We start from the raw sequence: 22,272 nt of genomic DNA on the forward strand, positions 1-22,272 counted from the left end.
CCCCCCGACTTAATTAAACTTATATATAATAAAATCTATTAATTAAAAAAATTTAAAAACTATCGGAGGTCGTTTTTGACATCAGAAACTAGCTTTAAATAACTTACCGAAGGAAAATTTGTGCACTACAACTTTAGAACGATGAATGAAATTTGATATCAAACTCCATTTAAAAAACAATTAAAAAGCAATTAAGCGTAAATCGTGCTCATTAAAAGTAAATTAAAATCGCGATAATTTTTTTCGCACGGGAAAAAATTTTTGAAAAAATTTGGAGACTTAAAAAACATTCCAAAAATCCAAAAAAACCAAAACTTTTTAGTGGGTCCAAACGCCCGAGTTTTATGTAACGCTATGTGACTTGCCTGAGATATCTCGGGCTTGGGGTTTAATGTGTTTACGGAAAAATTTTCTGTTAGCGAACCCTTTGTTAAATATTTCGAATATCACCACTGGTCATATCTCCTAATTTTGATCTAATTTTTGTACAAAATAATCCAGATCCCGAGAATACCCTTTCTGATTGAACACTTGTTGGACGAATGGTCATTAAATTAAAATTAAACAAAAACTATCTCACATAAAATTAATAATGAGATATATTGTTGCTTACACTTACCTGTTTTTTGTTTTTTTTAATGTCCCTTTAGCCTATTTAAATATCTATAAACACAATATTTTCTACATAGAAATTTCTAGTATGGATTTTTCACTTATCGAATTACCGGTAAATTTCAAAAATTTACAGGTAAGTTTACCGAATGTTTTTTTGTCAATTTATCGGTTAATCGGTAAACCGGTATACAATCCCTATAGCCTAAATACTTTAGGCTTAACTAGTTTGACCTAGATCGAACTGATTTATGTACTACAAATAGGTGCCAGTGTAAAAAAAAAATGATTTTGTGTAATTTGAAATGCCACCACAGTATACCCGGTGGTTAAAGCGTACCTAGGTAACTCCAATGGCGGTGCTTTGGTTAGGTTAACTACATTTTTAGTAAATGTTCCTTTCTTTTCTTTTGTTCAAGAACTACCGTGAATCAATAACTAGTGACGTTAAACAATGGGCGGCCTGCCGGTGGCTCCCCTTCGGAAGGAGTCCGCCGGGAGCACGAACAGTCCAAAGTGCCGCCATTGGGGTTACCTAGGTACACTTTAACCCATCCTGTAAAAATAAATAAAAGATTAAATATTTTATATGTTACACTAAGAAGCATATTTCTTAATCACACATAATAACTTCATTTTTACATAAGAACAACATAAGAAACATAAGAACTTCATTTTTAAGTTTAGTTCGACTTTAAAAGTTATTTTTATTATTTAATTTGAATTTTTGAAAATATTTTCGAAAGTTAATTACCTTTAAAAGTGCATGGCTTAATGAAAAAATACAAACTGATAAGTACTGATTAGCTTATTTTTATTTTATACTTTTGTACAAGTGTTGTGTCACTTCTAATCAATATTGCTTTTTATAATTAAGTAGACTGTGTTTTAATAAATATTGTTCATCGAATTGATTCTCTTTTAATTTTATTTTAACCATTAATATACTTAAGTCAGGCCTGGCCAGCCCGTGGGTCGCATGCGGCTTGCCACATTAAATTGTGTGGTCCGCTAAGCGATATTATATATCTATTAAAACTTTCGTTTTTCATTTTGTGTATACCAAAACAATTAAATAAATGAAAATTTGCATGTGTCATTGTTATAATGCACAAGTGCGAGTACGAACTCTTGGTATAACAATGAAATCGTATTCATTTTGTATTTATTTTACTTTTTTAAAAGCATGTTTACCTAAATTGTGGCTCATTGTAATATTACGCATGATCAAAGTGGCCCGCGAAACAATTTGTGTTGGCCAGGCCTGACTTAAATAATAATTCTAAATCAGTTTGGCCTAGGACAAACTAGTTAAATTTAAAGTATTCAGGTCAAACTAGATTGTCCTAGGCTAAACTACTGTATCCTGACACGCATAGGATAAACTAGTTTGGCCTGAAATCGGGTTTGGCCGGTAACATATATATATAATTTTGCAGAAAAGTAATGATTACAAATTTGTTAGTTGAAGTCTTAAATCAGATGGATTATCTTTTAAAATTTGTAAAACCTTATTCTTATCCTGCACTTTTAATCATGTTTTCATCAATAGCATTATCATATTATGCTCTTCTGTCATAAATTTGATTTTTAATTTATACTCTTCTTCAAGAGTTTCCTTACTCTGTTTTGTCTGTTCAAGATGGCTTCAGTTACTTCAGGTTGTTTTCTTTTATTCTTAATTTGATTATTTTTGCCATTAGTGGAACTCTGATTGAAAGGTAATTATTTTCATTATAAGCTAAAACAGTAATTTTATGGAATATAATTATTTTTAAGATTTACCTGCTGATTATCAATATTTTGAAATTCTCCAATATAAAAATCTACAGAGGGTTCAATGACATCCACAAACATTACATTAGTAATTTGTGGTATAGCTGAAACCTGCAAGATGATAAATTATGTTATTTGAAAATAAAATGTGTGAACTTGGCATTAAAACTATATTACTTACTACTAATATTAATTCTTTTAAAACTTGCAAGACATTTGTAACTGAAAATTATCTAGACTTTTTTGATTTATGAATGAAATGTCAAATGAAAGAATGTGTAACTTATAGCAATATTTCAAATTATTAAGATGTACATAATTTGAATAGTACATACAGTGTAAACTTTCATACAATTCATATATTAAATATTATAGTTTTATATTTAAATTACATGATGTAGTTTAAATTATAGATGTAATTTATACACATAAAATGTATGTATATTCTTATTGTGTATTGTATAGTGAAGTATAGACTTTATATAGAAAGTATTTTTCATGTATACTAAAGATATTTACACAGTTATCATTTAAGTATTATAAAGTAATTTATTGATAACTAAATAGACATTGACTTACTTCAGATGCAGATACATCAGATGTATCTTGAACATTTACTACAGAAGTTGTAGCTATCTCTTCTATTAAAATATATTACTAATTAATTGAAAATTTAAAAAATTGTAAATTATAATGCCTTAATACTTACTTGTTTTAGGTTGGGCATCACTATCAAAGTCGTTTTCTAGAGGCTGAGTCAGGACACCTATCAAAAGCAGTTTTTCAGCCATTACATTCAAATTATTTAAAACGGGGAAACCCTCCTCCTATTATAAATAATTCAGTTTTTTTCTGTGACTGTTCTTTTAAGGCTTTTTTTTAAAGTTTTTATAACAGTCCCATAGCTGCTTGTTTTTTTGGAGCATGACACCCAGGATACCATTGTTTTCTTTGGTTAATATTTTCCAGATATCTTGCTTCTGTTTGGAAGAAACAGCATTTGTTTTTTATTTTCTATTATACATTTGTATTTTTTGACTAACTCAAGCAGTATTTCCTTTTCAAAATTTGTGAAATTATGGTGTGCACTATTCTCCAATTGACTTTTGCTGTGTTTGCTTTCAACCAATCAACACGCTGCTTATGAAAGAAGACTTATTTAATCTCGAATGCAGGATTGTTTTAAACCATTAACTCTAGAGTAGAGAAACTCTAGAGCACAGATTCTCAAACTTATTTCGACCACCACCCACTTTGAGGTTTAAAAAAAATCTAGTACCCCCATATTTTTTAACTTACCTTTTTACATTACCATCTGTTGCGTATCTTAAAAACAGTTATTGCAGATATAATGTTTCAACATGCATTATTATATGGATAGGATAGATAGACTGTGACTCTTATCCTATTTCTGAGATCAAAGAAGTTTTCAATGAGAAGAAATAAAACTCATATTTAACCACTGAGCCTTCTACTGCCCCCTTGAAAGCCTCCAGCGCCCACAAGGGGGCATTATCATCCACTTTGATAAAGGATGCTCTAGAGTTATATTTTTATCTGAATACAAAAGAAGAGTAATTTGAAATCTGACTTCAAGTTACATTAAACTGGAGTTTGTCAACTCTATTTAACTTGTATTGGTGAATACAGGGGTAATTAGGTTAAAAGTATTTGTTTATTTAGATATTTATTTTTTCACTGTTTTTGCTCTCATTTAATATTGTAGATCTAATTGAATTTTCAATAAAATTTTATTTAAGAAAATTATAATTTTTACATTCTTAAACAAAATATTGTAGTTTTAGTTAAACAAAAAACTTGTAAACCTTTAAAAATATACAGATATTTAATAGTAAGTTCAACATAATTTGGTTATAATATATATTAAATTATTTGAGGTAAACCTTTGCAACTTATTGTACAATATATTTTGCTAGAAATAAATTTATAATTTTGATAAGTAATAGGTATAAATGAAAATATTTGTAATAACTTTTTGAAATTTGTCTTTAATCTAGAGCAATTGGTACTTACTGATTTTAAAGCACCAAAAGGAACATGGGAAGATGGTATCCTTTACTGTATTGTTAATATGCCAATTGGAATTTGAAAAATATTTTTGTATGTACTGTACTGTACATATACCGTCTAAGTTCTGCTAGGTCTGAATTTCTTAATGTTTTGTTCATGTATTATCTATTGAAAAATATATTTATAAAGCAGATGATGTCAATATCAACTAGTAAAAATTTCAGTCATGACTACTGATTCAATCAATAGTAATTGCATCAAAAGCACCAGTACTTTTTTAATGTTTGCACCTTGTTGTAATGCTTGCACCTGCAACTCTGTCGTCTTACTGTTTTTGGTATGTATATAATCTGTCTGTATAACTTTAGTTCATAACTGTAAACCAATATTATTGGCTAATTTATAACTGTTTTGTATCAGCACCCTGTACATCAGGCCACCCTGCAACGTTATGAAGATTTATTACACCTGTCTACACTGATAATGCTTACTGCTCATACAGTTATAATGGTGTTTTCATCTTTATATTGTAAAGCTTTAGGCATAGTTTTAAGTTTACTTTTACCTTGTATAATTTTAAATATACTAAAACCTTTAGTTAATACCAACTGATGAGGGACTATTTTCTATCAGAAAATAATCCCTCATCAGTTGGTATTAACTAAAGATTTTAGTATAATTAATCATGTTAACAACAATGATACAAAAACGAATGCATTTTGGGTTTTTTCATTTCCATACTTATGTAGTCATTTTTGTGTTTATTAAACATTTTCACTTTGATTCCTGAGCATTTGTGCCCATCATTGGTCTGATAAGCCCTCACTATTATCTGCCTCACGACTGTTGATAATTTAATTAATATAAGTATACCAAGGGCTACAAGCAATTTTTGTAATAATTTTGTAGTGTTATATTTGAATTTTGTTAGATATCTGTCAATTTAAATTTCTGAATTTACAGAACACTCCAGCATTATTAGCTACACTAAAATTCTATGGAATTTTTGGAAACTCACTCAAATTCTTTTTCTGCTCACATACCTGAGAAGGCTGATGAGGTTGAAAATGTTTTTTTCTAAGAAAATAATTGCTGAAAGAAGTATTAAAGCATTAGATAAATTATTAGTTATCAATTTTCCAGCTTATGTGAATGTTTCTAAGCTTTTTTTTTTTGTTTTTTGTTTTTATTTTCTACAATGTAGTAAATGCATGAATCAGTTGTAGGTCACTACTCTGGTATTGGCAGCCAATCACATAAGATATTTTTAGCCTTTTATTTTACTAGTTCACGTAAAAAAATATTGGTTATGATATGCATGTTTTATAGGTTTGAGATGGAGAATCAATTCTCCTTAACACACTGAAACTGTGAGGCAAAGCTACATTATAAAAGATAACATCTCATATTTTTTTTCTTTAAGTTTTAAAAGACTTACATAAAAAAATATATAATTTGTTTTTAGTCTATTTCTTTTATCCTTTTTACAGTCCTCAGAAGTAAGAGCAAATTGGCTTGAAAATATGATGTAATCTTTGTTAAAACAACGATTATAGAATGTTAAAAAATTCACACAAAGTTAAAAACTGATCAAAATGCCGACCTTGCAAAAATTTGTGTGATTACCCGAAAGTCCACCAGAGGGTTTGAATCAGTTAAAATATTATGGCTATAAAGCAAAGTAGATATTGTGAAAAATTTTTTATCATTGTTTTATTGTGAAAGTGCTGTAGCCTAAAAAGGTTGTCATTTTGATCAGTTTTTAACTTTAATTAAATTGCCTCAATGTCCTTTTTTCCTTAACAATATGTAAATTTTTCGACTATAAATTCGACTTTCATCTATTATCAGAAGAAGAAATAATAAAAATGTTTATGTTAAATGATTATCCAAAAAGTCTATTGAATAATGGTTAAAAAAATTGGAAATAGATAAACAATCAAACTTAATAGATAAAGAGAAAAGTTTTGTTAAAATAAGGTATATCCCTAAGATATTTGAAAGAATTCAGAAAATATTGAATAGTAAAATCAATCTAATACCGGAAAAAGTAAATACAACAAAAAACCATTTATGTTATAGAAATCAAGGAAATTACGATATATTAGAAGAAAAAGGTGTTGTATATTCATTTAATTGCAGTTGTAAACCAGAAAAAATATATATAGGAGAAACAAAAAGGAAACTAAAAATAAGAATAAATGAACACATCCGTGCAATCAAGAGAAATTATGCAAATTCAGTAGTCGCAGAGCATTGTAATAATACAGGTTGTGAAATTGTATTGAATTCCGTAAAAATAAAGAAAAAAGAGAAGAATAATTACAAAAGACAGCTTTATGAACATATGTATATAATCAGACAAAATAATAGAATAAACAGCAATAATGGCAGAGAAATCCACCAATCATGGTTAAGATTTATAGAAAAAGGGGTGTGTCCAAAAGATGATAAGAACGATGGAAAGAAATGGAAACGAGGTGTGAGACAAACAGAAAGAGAACAAATGTAAGTTGTAATAACAGAAAATAAATGTATAAAATTGATATAATGTAATAGAATTTGGTTTAATGTAGGTTTAAAATAATAGTAATTGCGATATTGTTGATAAAATTTGAATATCCAGTGGAGCAAGAAATTAAAGAAAACTGGAAAATTGTAAGAATTTTATTGAATATTTTTGTCGGGAAAAAAAAAATTTTTAAATGTAAATTTTTATTTTTATTTTTTATTGTTTATAGAACATATTTAAATACCTGCTGAGGAGGGACGAATATGTCCGAAACACAAAATTGTGTATGTGTCCAGGTATACGAAATAAAATAAAAATTGTTTTCTGTCAATCTTTGTAATATTATCTGTAAAACCAGTATAATAAGTCCTGATAATAGATGAAAGTCTAATTTATAGTCGAAAAATTTACATATTGTTAAGTTTTTAACTTTGTGCGAATTTTTTAATATTCTATAATCATTGTTTTAACGAAGATTATGCTATATCTTTAAGCCAATTTGCTGTTACTTCTGAGGACTGTGAAAAGGATAAAAGAAAAAGAAATAGACTTGAAAAAAATTATATTTTTTTATGTAAGTCTTTTAAAACTTCAAAATGAAGATAATCCTGGCTCAAGTTGTCTATATGTGAATATTGTTTGATTTTTATGTTTTTCATATTTTGTAAATGACTGTTTCTATGTTTTATCTTATAAATGTTTTTCTTATAAATAAAATCTTACATTTTTAGTAAAATTTTCTTAACTTTTATGCCAGATTATGACAGATACATGCTGAATTTCATAGAAGATAAACAACCATGTTATATTTTTTATTGCTTGGATAGTCAAAATAATTTAGGATATGAATGGGTATTTATTAGTTGGTCACCTGATGATTCTCCGGTAGGTAAATTACATTTACAAAGGAATGATTTTGTTTATAATAGAAATTAACTTTATAATATGACATAAAATATTTGATCATTGATAAAATGATTAGTAAGATATCCAAAAATATTTAGAAATTTTTATAGCCTTTATTAGGAGAAAAAACACCAATGCTGTAAAGTTTTAAGACTCAAAATTTTTCGTAATTTTTTTGTCCGATGGTTCTTTTTATTTTTTAATATTATTTGAAGACAAGTTCGCCCATATAGGGATCACCATTTTTTGCGTAAGACAATACATTTTCGGTGACTGACCTTCCTTTCTAGGCTACTAGCTGCCAAAAAGTTTAAAAAAAGTCCTTTTAAAAACACAAAAAAATATCCGATTAAAAAAACAAAGATTTTCTAAAATCAGAACTGGTGTTATACGAATGCCTAGTAGCCTAGAAAGGAAGGTCGGTCGCTGAAAATGTATTGTCTTACGCAAAAAATGGTGATCCCTATATGGGCAAACTTGTCTTCAAATATTACTAAAAAATAAAAAGAACCATCGGACGAAAAAATTACGAATTATGACTGTAAAATATCGTCACTAGGGAAACCTTTCTAATCTGCATTTTCCAGCGCTCTCTTCTCAGCGGATAAAAGACCGAAACACTCCCGAGAAAGTACAGATGGTAACAAGGAAGACGTTCGTATAACACCAGTTCTGATTTTAGAAAATCTTTGTGTTTTTAATTGGATATTTTTTTGTGTTTTTAAAAGGACTTTTTTAAAACTTTTTGGCGGCTAGTAGCCTAGAAAGGAAGGTCGGTCGCCGAAAATGTATTGTCTTACGCAAAAAATGGTGATCCCTATATGGGAAAACTTGTCTTCAAATATTATTAAAAAAAAAAAAAACTCAAAATTTTATTGGAAAACTGTGTTTTGGGTCCACTATGTTCCATCATCAGCCCCAAATATTTTAAAAAAGAAAATTTGAATTGTAATATATATTTGAAAACAGAAATTTGAACAATAATATCTAATATTTTGCATTGAGAATCTTTAGGAAGTTTGAATGCATGAACAGTTTTTAAATAAATCAGAACTTTTTGATTTAAACACTGTATGTAAAAATAATGGTTTTAATAAGTAAACATCAACTTTATAAACTAAATGATTGATACAATGATAAAAGCAACAAAAGAAGACATAAAAAATAAAATAACTTTAATGTAATAAAATAAGTTAAAAAGACAAATAAATAAAATAAATAGACTAAGCTAAAACAGTTCAAAACTGTCACATAGTATCCTTATCAGTTTTGATATATGATTAAATTCCAGAAGGGAGTACAGTAGAGCCTCGATTATCCGACTCAATTGGGGACTGGAGTTGGTCGGATAATTGAAAAGTCGGATAACCGAAAAGTATGAAAAAATCCATTATTAGTGTAGTATATTATTATATCCCATGTAATTAGTATATTAGTATATCGCTATTAACCTACTTCACGTTGAATTTTCATTGATGTTAAGCCTAACAAAAATTTTTTTAAATAATAATCGTCGCTATTGTAACGTTAAAAATTAGAAAATTAAGCCTTCTTTAAATACTGGCTCCCTTTCATGGTCGAATGAATGTTGCCAGCTAAAACACGTAAAAATAATATTAAAGTAGTCAAGACATAGCCAAATATTGTAGCGCCACATCACTAGCGGACATTCGAAATTTGCCAACCAGGATGGTCGGTTAACCGAGGTGTCAGTTAATCGGGGGTCGGATAATCAAGGCTCTACTGTACTTACCATCACCAAGTAAGTCGTCCAAAAATAGGTGATGAGTTAAGTTCTTTGCAGAAAATAGTCATGTCTGAAAGCATGGGTTGAAGTGATGAAAGTAACCACACCCCAGCATCCAATTCTTTGTTTTCTCTATTTAGTAAAGGGAGGTTGTATGTCACTATATCCAGTTCTTTGGCATTTCTTAAAGGGAAGAATCTTGTATGTGGTAGAACAGTCTTTCCTTCCTAACAGGAAATTAGTTTAGTGTAATGTTACAGGAAATCCTTGTTAATTTGAACTTAGTTTGAAATCCCATTAGTTCATAACTGTACTATTATCCCAGCCAGAGATATAGAGATTTACATGTTAAGAAATTTGGTTAGTTTAAAATATGGCTACTTCGAAATTCAAAGTGAAAATTCTGTGAACTGTGATATGGGTATGTTAACATGTTCATTTAGATTGAAGTACCTCTATAATAAAAGAGAATAATAGATCAAGAACAACTCTATCTGGTCAATATGGCTTTGCTTTTACAGGAACACATTTTCAGGTGTCACATTATGCATGGACTACTGTGGTCATACGCCATATTTTGTACATATTATTCTTAGTATTTATTTCATTTTCTTCCTCTTTGTTCTTGGTTCTTTTGTCTATCACCTTCTAGAAGTGTCTTCCCTAACCCTTCCCTGTTCAGGTGGTAGTGGCCTAATTACAAAACAAAAGAAAGGGGTAGCTCTGAGGGCTAAGATTAGGACAAGTCTTGACTTTTTGGCTTGAACGTTGGAGAGTGATGACATGTTGTGAGTTCCTCCAGATTGTCTTGGCATCGACTGGAGAACAAAGGAGGTGATAAACCTAAGCTAGCATTTGACAGGAGTCTGAAATATCCTAAGATAAGGACCTTCCGAAGCTGCTTGAGAGAATCTGAGAGAGTTCTACAATCATCAATCCCTATAATTCGGAGATTTAATAATTCAGCAATCACCACCATCACCCCAAGATTGTTGATAACTTTGAGTACCCATTCTTTACCATCACTATATATCCATCTATCCTATTATCTATATTTTCTTCCCTTCCTTTTTTAGCATAAGTAGTTTTAAGTTTTTAATCATAATTTCCTTTTTTTTTTGTGTACACTGTGGTGGATATGTTTGGTTTTTTTTTTTTGTTGCGAGATTATACTTTTCCAATTCTGTCCAAGTATCTTCAAAAAGTATATGTAAAGAAACAAACATGAGGAGTGTTGGAATATATAAAAGAATCTTGTAAAGAAAATAAACACGGGTGGAGAAAGAACATAGGTGTATGTTATATGCTTATCCTCTTGTTTGATTACACTCACTGCGTGTGTATCTTACACTGCCCTGTTTTCTCTTATCTCACTGAGTTTCGGGATTGTGAGATTGGTCTATGTATAACAAATTGATATATTTGTAGGGCTCTTGGCTACATTTGGACAAGTTACTTCTTTTTGGGCCACTTTAAATTACATTAACATTTATATGGCATTTTGTATAGTATACAGAAATATGTAAATCTCAGATAATTCAAAGTAGCAATTATTTTGTCCCTTAAATTTTGAACTAATATTGATTTACTGTATAATGTAATGTATTTTGTCTTATGGATTAAAACCAACATTTTATTCAAAAAATTGCAAGTACTCTTGATAGTTTACAACTATCCTCTTCAGGCTGAATGCAATCAAATCATTGGTTGGTTAAAATCTCTTTGCCAGAGATCTCACCCATCTCTTCCTCAAATCTTCTTAGTGTTTTTTCACTCTAGTTTCCAGGGTATGGCAAGTGCCGCTTATGTAATAATGTGTGTTGTTGTTTCCATCATTGACCAGAGCTTTGTATATCCCACTTTGATATTCTTTTAAAAAATGTTCTTTGTTATTCTTAATGATATTGTATATAGTGGTTAGCCAGATCATTGATATGTTAATATTTTTATTTCTGAAGTGTTTAAAAAGGACTATAACTGCCTACAGTTCCATAACAATGAGATTAACTGCCCAATTCTCTTGGACATGTTTGCTCGCTGTAGTTTGGAAAAGCTGTTCCTGATGGTATTAGATGGGTTGTGGATGATCCAATGAGAAAAGCCATACATCTGTGCTGTTTCCCATGATTCTTTTGATTTTCTCATTCAGGTCAGCAGTAATGGATGAATATACAGGGTTCCTATGCACCTGAACAATCAGGAAAAGTCAGGAAATTTGTTTACTTGGTTGTTGTGTTGATATGTTTGCTGACAGTATGGCTGACCAAGTGTAGCTGTCTGCAGGCAGCAAGAAGTATTGTAGTACAATGCAACTTATGAAAAGAGGGTGCAGAGTATTTTCAGGATCCAAAATTTTACCCAAACATACACAAAATTTCCCCCAAAATTATAGTGCACAAAATATACAAGCCTATAACAATATCAATTGTTATGAGGCGCTAGCACCTACAGTCGCCACCAGAGGGCCTCCCGTCGATGACGTGAGCGTTTCGTCAGACGACCGCGCTTATTCGACCTGCCACGACACAGTTCAGGTGTGTTCGACAAGAGCTCCGCTACTTACGACTAAACAAAGGATTGTAGTGCCAATCGACCATCGTCCACGTTGGTGCCTACATTGGTGACCCGAACGCCTACAGTTATTTTTAAATTTTAAAATACTTTTAGATTTTAAAATTGCTGTACTAGTTATGTAGTATTATAAGTTTGAGAGAAAAATCTAATACTTTTAATAATCTAATGTTAGATAGTTAAAATTTTTCAAAAAATTTTTTTCATCTCTTACAATTTACACTTTCAATTTGTGGGTGGGTGTTAATGAACTGATGAAAAAATATAACAAAGATATGCAAAAATGATAAATAACTTAATATTAATTCAAATGGTATTATTTATCATTATAATAGTCTTCTCATCTTACTGAAGTGAGTAAATAAACTATCACAAACAAAATTTTAATTTTTTTTTTCAAATTTTCAATTTCAATAAAACATTTGTAAATAACTCAGATATACTGGGAATATCGAGTCTGGGTGTAAGTTATTGGAAATGAGGATTTTACAACTTTAAATAAAACAACACAATCAGTTTCAATGACAACACAAGAACATAGCCAACAAATGGCAGATTTGGCATAGATATACATTTATCACAGTTAATCGATACACTGTTTAGCACTAATAACAAAGCATTACTTTTGATTTTACTACTAAAGCTAATTTGTGTTTAAATTCTGTACAGTTATTTACATGATGACAATCACATGCTGCCACAACTTTCCTTTGTTGCTCTCCTAGATGAACGTCATAACTTGAAAGGATCATCAAATGATTTCTCATGATCAACCACTTGTCTACTCAGATATATATGTATCATACATGTATAAATAATAGCCTGATCAGGGTCCTTTAGCTATAACCTATTCGAATATGCACATTACATGCTTGTGAATGATGATTTCTTTAGGATGAAATTGGATTACACTACCTCCATTTAATGCATTCAATCCTCTGTTGCCTTTGGCTCACACTCCTCTCTTTCCTTCCAGAGTTCGAATCTAAACTCTGCTGCCAGTCAATGTAGAAAACGGCAAAAAGATCTCAAACACACGAGTCGGACCAATTTATACTTTCTGCCATCCAGGAATGCTCTCTAACCATGTGATTCCTTCTTTGACCAATTAGCCTACTCCGGCTGATATACCATAGAAAAGGTGATACGACGAAAACAGATGAACAACACACGAAAAATAACACAAAAAGTAAATCCCAACACATGATAAACAGAAAGCAGTTTATATACACAAGATGATATAGAAACATACAGAAAACAATAACAATAGCACTACACATTCATTTTAATAATTTTTACTGCATAACAAAGCAATTTCTGATTTCTGAAACTTTTTCCCAGTTTATTAATATTTTATGAAGTTGGAAAATTTATTAAGGACAAATTTAATAAATTTGTACTTTTGTACATGAATTATACAGAATTTTTTAATAATAATTAATAGCTTTTTTCTTTTTTTTTTCAAAGCTATGAAGTTTTACATAATAACAGTTAATAACAGGATAAATTATTTTTATTTAAAAAAACATTTTAGTTTTATGTAGAGAAGACATGCCATAATTCTTCTTTCTTATTTTAATTTTACTAATTCATCAATTATAAAAAATATATAACTGTTAATTAGAAAAAATAACCAGTTAAAAAGTTGGAGAAGCAATAGTGTATATGTGTAATAAGTCAAGTGATGATTTATTTTGTTAATGTGCCATACCATAAGGGATGTGATGGTCAGGGAATTTGTTCAACGTTTGTCAGGGAAAGTCGTGGAATTTAAAACAAAAATTTGAGTAGGACCTGAATACAGTATAGAAAAGTGTGATGTAAAAGAGAGTGAAAGGTTGCCATTTTATACATAAAAGAGTTATGGGAAGTATAATGGATGTAAGATGATATGGCTACAGATTTTTTTTTATACATATCTATTCTGATGGAAATAACTAGATAATTCACTGAGATTTCATGGACTTGATCAATTTCTAGGGTGAGTCTGCATTGTTTGTGTTAATTTGCCAAACAAAATCTTCATAGAATTCTGATCATTCCAAACTATAAGAAAGTTGTCAATATAACAGAATATTGATGTGATGTACTAACTAAAGGCTCTGGCTACTGAAGTTTCAGTAAAAGTCAAGCAGAGCTCAGGAAGATGACCTGCTATCAGAGAGCCAATCAGAGCTGCTCTTTATTGAACGTAAAATTTAGTACCAGAATTGAAATAAGATGAATAAACTACAGTGTGTATATATTCCAGAATTATTTGTTTCCAATTCTTCTTCAACACATCATATTGAAGTCACAAAGTGAGCATATCAATTGTCTCCAGTTAGGATTGGGTAAATGCTTTTATAATCAAGTATGGTCCAGAACTTTTGTCTGAATGTATTGAGCCACCAGATATGTTCAACCACTATGTCTTGATCATTTACAATATAAAAGTTCTTTATGATGTATGATTTAATGAATGTTGTCAAACTCTTCCATTCCTATCAAAGGCAAAACATTTTTCTACAACAGCCTGACAGGCCAACCAGCCTTGTTGTCTTCAGAAAATTAAAGAGCATGGCATTCTAAAAAAGAGGCAAGATGTAGATCCTTAAAACCTCCTATGGCTTTGGCTTTAAGCAATAGATTTGTAGTAGGATTCTTGGTTGTATCTGTAGCTTGGATGTCTTTCAAGTACTCATGCAGTTCTTTGGAATAATGTTTTCTTTTCATAATAGCTGGTATGTTTCCTTTGTCTGATAATGTGATCACTATTGTATTTTATAGTTATTTTACTTTTTATCTTTTCTTTCATTGCTTTTATCAATGTATCAATCATTTAGTTTACAAACTTGATATTAAAATCATTATTTTTACATAGTTCTTAAAATCAAAAGTTCTGATTTATTTAAAAACTGCAAAAAACTTCCATTCATGCATTCAAACTTCCTAAAGACTCTCAACATAAAATATTAGATATTCTTGTTTGAATTTCCATTTTAAATTATATATTATCATTCAAATTTCCTTTTTTCAAATATTTGGGACTGATGATGGGACGGAGTTGTCCCAAAAAATGTTTTTCCAACAGTGTTTTGACTCCCTAAGCTGTCCTAAAACGTCACATGGAGTTGATATAGAAACTAGTCTTTATTAATAATGTTGGAAACAAATATATAATTTGTACAGATGTTTTTAATGAATTCAATAAAAATTAATAATATAAATTTCTATATCAAACTAATTTATTTTAACGTCCAAATGAGGTTAAAGTATACAGTGGAACTTTGCTTAACGATCACCTCACATAATGAGCAAAACAAATTGTAAAAAATTGATTCACTTAACAAGCAATGTTTTGCATAACAAGTGACAAGGAGAGGGGAAATCCCAGATTGTGCGCATGCTCTACCAGTCTGTGTTTAGCACTCGTTCCACTAGCATCTTAGTGCCGCTCATGATCACACATTTTTCCAAACTTGTGTTCACACATATTATGTATAAACATCAATAACCATAGCGCATTATATAATAAACACATCAAACGATATGTTAAATTCTTGGTCTATGTAAAGGCTATAATTAAATAATAGAAATTAATTAATTTGACTAGAGGTAGGCAGTTATGCTGCCATTTCATATTAAATTTAATAATTATAAATAAATAATTTTTAATTTAGACATTTAAAAAATTTAATTTGGAATTGGTCATTAAATTTAGTCATTACATAGCCCAAGAATTTGGCATATCATCTGGCGTGTTTATCAGACATATTATCTGTGATTTTTTTGTTTTCTGCAAATCGAATTCGCATTCAGGTTGCTTCATTCTGTGCTATAAGAAAAGATGAAGATGATTCATGCTTCTTAATAATGTGTATTATGTAATTTTCTTTGAATAAACATTATACATAAGATATTTGAGTATTTTTTCATCATGGAATGCATTATTGTATTTTACATTAATTTATATGGGAAAAACTGCATTGCTTAATGAGTGTTTTGCATTATGAGTAAGATTCTGGAACAAATTATGCTCATTAAGCAAGGTTCCACTGTATTGAAATATGCTGATTTAAGCAATCATACTATAGTTCAGCTGTATAAGATGGTATTTGTAGGAATAGCAATTTGGCTAAAATTGTTATTTCTAAAAAAATATACAGGGTTCTTATGCACCTGGAAAGTCAGAGAAAAGCAGGGATTTTCATTAGTGTTTGGAAAAAGTTGTGGAAAGTCAGGGAATTTGTCAAAAATTCAGGGAATTTGTCTGCTTAGCTGCCTTGTTGATTTCATTTGTGGAATATGGCTGACCAAGTGTAGTCATTTGCAGGTGGCAAGAAGTAATGCTGTAACCTTTATTATGAATATAATAGAATCCATTTTTCTACTGAAACATTTTTATTATTAGAGGACACCACTAGGTGTACAAATCCTTCTTTTATAAAATTTTTGTGTCTTTCTTATGTGCATAACTGTTTTCCTTATCTGATATCATCTAAACTATCTTCCAAAAACACTAAAATTTTTCTGGGACACTTAGTGCTAAACCTTGCACAATTGCATGTAATGAATTAATTTTTAATTTAATTTTAATTTTGTGTGTGTAATAAGCAGTGTATTTTTTGGGGGAAAAAAAGGTGGTGGAATGCTCATCTCATTACTAAAAATATGTTACATGCATCATACACAAGATTTGGCACACAAGCAGGACCAGGACCAGGACCAGGACCATCTTAATAATATTGTTGCCGATCTTCAATGCTCAACAGAGCACTTCAATGCAGACCAAACATCAAATTTTCAAAAATTCTCGTAAAACTTTTAAAATATACTGAAAAAAAGTGGTGGAACGCTGTTCCATTGTGTTCTATGACAAAAAAAGTGCTGGTAATAAGTCTTATTTATTGTTCTGTTGTATTGTAAGAATATAATTTAAAATCACTCAAAATCAGAACTTTGAATCACATCAAATAGTTTAATTTTTTTTAAATTTTGGTTTAATGTTTTGACAGTTAATACAAAAGTTTACTTTTACTGACAGCTGCAGGTCATTTGTAAACCAACATTAATTAATTGTTTATGTAAAGAATTATTATAAAATGCAACACTGAAGAGAGTATTGCAAAACTCCAAGGATCAAACAGTCCCTAAGATAATATACTGCCAGATCAATTTTTAAATTTTAGCATTTTTAAATTTTAAACATTTTGAGATTTTAAAAATGCTTTATCATGAATTTGAGAGAATAATCTGCAATACTCTTGATAATGTAACATTGATTAAAATTTTTCCAAAATATTTTAAAATATTTTGGAAAAATTTTAATTGATGTTACAGTACTAATTGTGGGAGGTTTCGACCCCCTACAAATTATAGTTCACACCCTCAATTCCTAATAAATAAGGTATCAATAAATTGATTTTTAAAAATGAGAACAAAGTGCGAAAATTGATAAATATCAATAAATTACAGATATTTATAATTTTTTATTTTAATAATTTTTATTGTGTAACAAAACATATTTTATTATTTCTTTCCAGTATATTAAAATTTTTATAAAATTTATTAAGGTATAAATTTATACTTTTGTAACAGACTGCAGAATTCATTAATTTCCTGCACTTTGATACATAGTTTAATAATTAGTTTAATAGACAAAGTTGGGTAACAAATATCATTGATTTTGGAAAATTTAGGGCTTAAAAACTGTCAATATTGATCATACCTGTAGTAATACTCTAGTATGTTATAGTTTTGAATATCAACTATGTAGCCTGATCGCTTTTTTATGTGGGAAAAAATGCTTTATTTGAAATTTTTAAATTTAACTTTTTGTTTAAATTATGTTTCTGTTTAAAAGCATTGCCCTTTTTGTTGAAAGATTGGTTTTAAAATTACATGTTGCTAAGTCAAGAGTTTATCTTTTTTAAGCACAGTACATTACTATTTGTATATTAGAGAATACTGTTTGTTGATTTTATGCTTCCTTGTGTGTACTAGATTTACATATAAATAATAATAACTGATAATAAAATAAAAGAAGCTCATGTTTCATTTGTAAATTGCTTATTTTTTCATTACATTGAAGTTGTGGATCCTATCAAATATGTTTCTACAGGATGCATGTACTATACTTTTTTGCACAGTCTTTGAAATGTATCAACTGTGCAAAAAGAGGGATAGATGTACAGTACAGTAGACCCCTATAAAGCGGATTCATATAATACGGATTTGTATAAAACGGTGAAAAAATTGCGGTTGTATTTGTATAAACATGCTAAAAGAGACTCTTGTAATATGGTAAAACGTCATCACCAATTCGTGTTGCGACAGGATTGGTCAAATCTAGACGAATAGTGGATATTACACAAACCGTTTAAATGAGCAGTGGACCTACTAAAAACCATTTATTATTTAACAGCCATAAAAATTATATTTATATTAATGATGTCTCCAAAGTTCAGTAAATTTTTCGCAGAAAAATAACTTATTAGGAAACACGCGCCCACTGTTCGATGTGCCGCTCTGCGATGAAAACAAGCTTAAGCAATGGCATCGTCGAATGATGCACACTTGNAGTAAATTTTTCGCAGAAAAATAACTTATTAGGAAACACGCGCCCACTGTTCGATGTGCCGCTCTGCGATGAAAACAAGCTTAAGCAATGGCATCGTCGAATGATGCACACTTGGTAAGTAGTCCTACAATTTTTTTTAATAGCATAGTTTATATGAATTATTCCCAAAAAATTATATGTGTTTTGGAAATGTTGAGTCGAATTAGTCTAGAATCGATTAATTTTATGGAAGAAAACTTTCAAACAGCTGTAGTCCCCAAACTGCATATGTTCTGGGCTGTGATTGGCTCATGTATTTAAGTGACTCGTATAGCATGGAATTCATAAAACACGGAACATATCTACCGTGTTATAGGGGGGTCTACTGTACTCAATGTTCACAGTAAATAAAATGCTGTTTTATTATGTCAATATTCCACACCGTAAGAAACGTGAGAGTCAGGGAATTTGGGCAAAGTTGGTCGGAAAGTCAGAATTCAAAACAAAAATTTGAGTAGGAATCCAGAATATAATAAAAAATACTTAGTCCTCTATTATTACAATGAAAATAAATTTATAATGATACTAGCTGCAAGAACCCGCTTCGCTGGATTTTTGTTTGTATGTAATATAGTTTTTTTTATATATAAAAGACTGTTTTTCTAAGTAATCTAGAATCTAGCTGCAAGGACCCGCTTCGCTGGGTTTTTATTTGTGGGCAAAAAGTAATGATAGTGAAGATTAAGAGAATTACATTATAGCCAATCTTACCCGTTTTCACAGAATGCAAGAATTAGGTCCCCCGTTTCCAGACTAATTAGAGAATTTGTACATGAGTCTAAAAATATGTTTGATTTCCCGCAAAAAACTGCCTGTAAATCTTGCATACTGCTTTATATTAACATTTCCATTGTTAACACTTCCACTGTTAACACTTCTATTGTTGACACTTCCATTGTTACACATCTTTGAAGTCAACCACTTTCAACCCCATATCTCCCGCACCCTTATAGCTATCGAGACGCAACCACCATAGTGCACGAATGGAGACTTGGGGCTACTACTACATACAAACACCATTCATGTGTGATGTGTAGTTTTGGCTAAAAAGTGAAATATAGGGACACACACGTCCATTTATATATATATATATACTATTTGCTAATGCTTTGTTTCATTATATATCTTGGATTAGTGTTTCGCAACTGGTGGTTTGTAGAGTACGGATACTCCATGAAGACATTCTCTATCAACTATCTATATTAGAAATATAAAATTAAATAATTTTTGTTGTTTTTGTGATGTGAGATGTGAATAGAGTTACAAGATATGACTATATAAAAAATATCTTTATTTTGCATGAATTCAGACAGGTTTTTGGGATGCCAGCTATTCTCTGTCCCAGTACAAAAGTATAATATGAGCCATACTACAATTTTTATTGAGTTGTTATCAGTTCTATTTACATGACACAATCAATTCTCGTCTTCAGTAATTTTGCAATACATATATTATGACTATAATTACGCACTTACAACTAACTACGACTAATTACAACTAAGTGAGGGAGAATTTAAAAATCAGAAACCAATGATAAAATAGAGGAAAGTGGGTACTCAAATACTGGTGATGATCTTGGGGTAGTGGATTTCCATAATGCTTGCTCTTTTGGAGTTGTTTGATAGTTCTTATTCCTTCTTGGTTCACTTTGATGGAAATCTTGGAGCTCAATAATCTTTCTCGATTGAATTTTTCTTGATTCTTTCATCCGACTTCTTCTCTATGCACTGCTGAAACGCATTAGAGAATCCATTCCTTTCGTCCTACCTCGTTGGAGTCCCAGCTAAGAATGACCGTTGTTCATACACATCGCCCTCAGGGCCGCATTCCTCTCTTTTGTTCCAAGGGATTAGTCATCACCACCCAAGAAGAAAGGGTTGAGAAGGAAATTTCTAGAAGGGACAAACAATAGTCACAGGAAAGAAAGGAAACTATATAGAAATTAAAATAAAAAATACAGTGGAACCTCGGTATATGACCTTAATCCGTTCCTGGTGTTTGGACTTATACCGAATAGGACGTATACCAAACCAACCTTTTCCATAAGAAGTAATGTAAAAACGATTAATCCGTTCTCATGTAAAAAAAAAATGGCTGGCTTTAAACACCTGGCTTTCCTCGCTAGTTTCTGCTTGATTTTTCATGAGATCAGCATGTATCCTTTTAACTTTCTCGAAAATAATTTATTCCGATACGCTGTCGCAGGCACACTGTTTTTCAGTTATCCAAAGCAAAAGCAATTTCTCGACAAGATCTAATGTCTTCGATCTCTGTTTATAAATTGATTTAACCACTTTCGCAACGTTAGCAAATTGAATAAAGTCTTTATTTTTCACGATTGTCGATATCGTCATTCTCGGAATACGGAATGCAACAGTTAAATCTCGTTAAATCTCGAACACGCGTGCCACCTTCATATTTCTCAACAATCTCTTTTTTCAGTTNTTATCTCCACAGAATGTGGGTGTGTGGTCACTCTTAGCTTCATTTCTCCCCATAGACCTTACTGGCATGGGTGTCCCTACCAGGAGCTTGTGCTCCAGCCTGCATTGCTCTATGGATCTGTAAAACTACCGGGCTCTCCCACCACGACCAGGTGGTGACCACGGGAGAGTTATTATTATTATTATTATTTTGAAAAACTACTCACAGCAGTTGGGGAGGATGTAAAGCAAGAAATCAGTTTTATTGCCTTAAATTCAACTCAAGTTTTGTCTGGTCATAAACTACTTTCAGTGGTAAAATGCAATAATCAAGTAAATAAGTGGAGGATGATCACCCATATTCAGATTAAGAGACATAAAAATAAGCTGCGCTAAGGATTCTCAGAATTTAAGAGAAGGACTTCTTCTCCTAAGTTGGGAAGTTGATATTAGATGAGGATGATTGTGGATGGAGACAAGAAGTTACATTTTGCTTTGATCTCAAATACCAGGCAAGTTTGCTGAGAATAAAGACATACATTACTCCTTTAAGAGAAAGTGCTCAGATATAGGTGAGATACTGAGCTATGAAGAAGAGTAGATAGAGCCAGTCTAAACTCTAAAGGTTCTGTAAAGGGAAAGTCTAATCCCTGACATTTGTCCAGAACATTAGTTTTGCACATGTTAAATGGTTTATTATGAGGTGATGTACTGTAAATCTTATTTTGTAAATAAACTGTATACACATTACATGAAATCAGCTTGAGTGTATTTCAACAAATGTATTTTTAGACTAAATAACCAAAAATAAAGTTGAAATTTTATATTAGTTAATTAACTAAAATCTGTATAAAACAGCTAATTAAGTAAAATATGTGTAAAGTTTTATGATGTTAACATTATGAACTTAATTATGTTGTGCTTTTTTACAGGTAAGAGAAAAAATGCTTTATGCTTCTACTAAAGCAACTCTTAAGAAAGAATTTGGTGGAGGACAAATTAAATATGAATTATTTGCATCAACTAAGGTTAGAAATAAACAGTGGATTTAAAATTAAAATTTTATTTATTTACAAATTACAACTTTCAATTA

At 30.5% G+C, this 22,272-nt stretch overlaps 1 protein-coding gene across 6 annotated transcripts in view; it reads left to right on the forward strand.

Moving 5' to 3' along the window:
- LOC111637473 (twinfilin-1-like) overlaps positions 1 to 22,272 on the forward strand; it is a 78,376-nt gene that overhangs the window by 24,196 nt on the left and 31,908 nt on the right. For 5 of the 6 annotated variants that reach the window (XR_002758703.1, XR_002758702.1, XM_023382969.1 and 2 more), the window contains exons 3-5: positions 4,407 to 4,457; positions 7,689 to 7,816; positions 22,112 to 22,207. Coding sequence is in view for 4 of the 6 variants with exons in the window: in XM_023382969.1 (XP_023238737.1) it covers positions 4,407 to 4,457; positions 7,689 to 7,816; positions 22,112 to 22,207 (275 nt within the window). In the remaining 2 variants the exon portion in view is untranslated. The remainder of the gene's footprint in view (positions 1 to 4,406; positions 4,458 to 7,688; positions 7,817 to 22,111; positions 22,208 to 22,272) is intronic. The other variant, XM_023382970.1, reaches the window with a different exon arrangement.

The sequence above is a fragment of the Centruroides sculpturatus genome, unplaced genomic scaffold (assembly GCF_000671375.1).
Source record: "Centruroides sculpturatus isolate CEXI.00-Female unplaced genomic scaffold, Cexi_2.0 scaffold870, whole genome shotgun sequence".
Taxonomy (NCBI): domain Eukaryota; kingdom Metazoa; phylum Arthropoda; class Arachnida; order Scorpiones; family Buthidae; genus Centruroides; species Centruroides sculpturatus.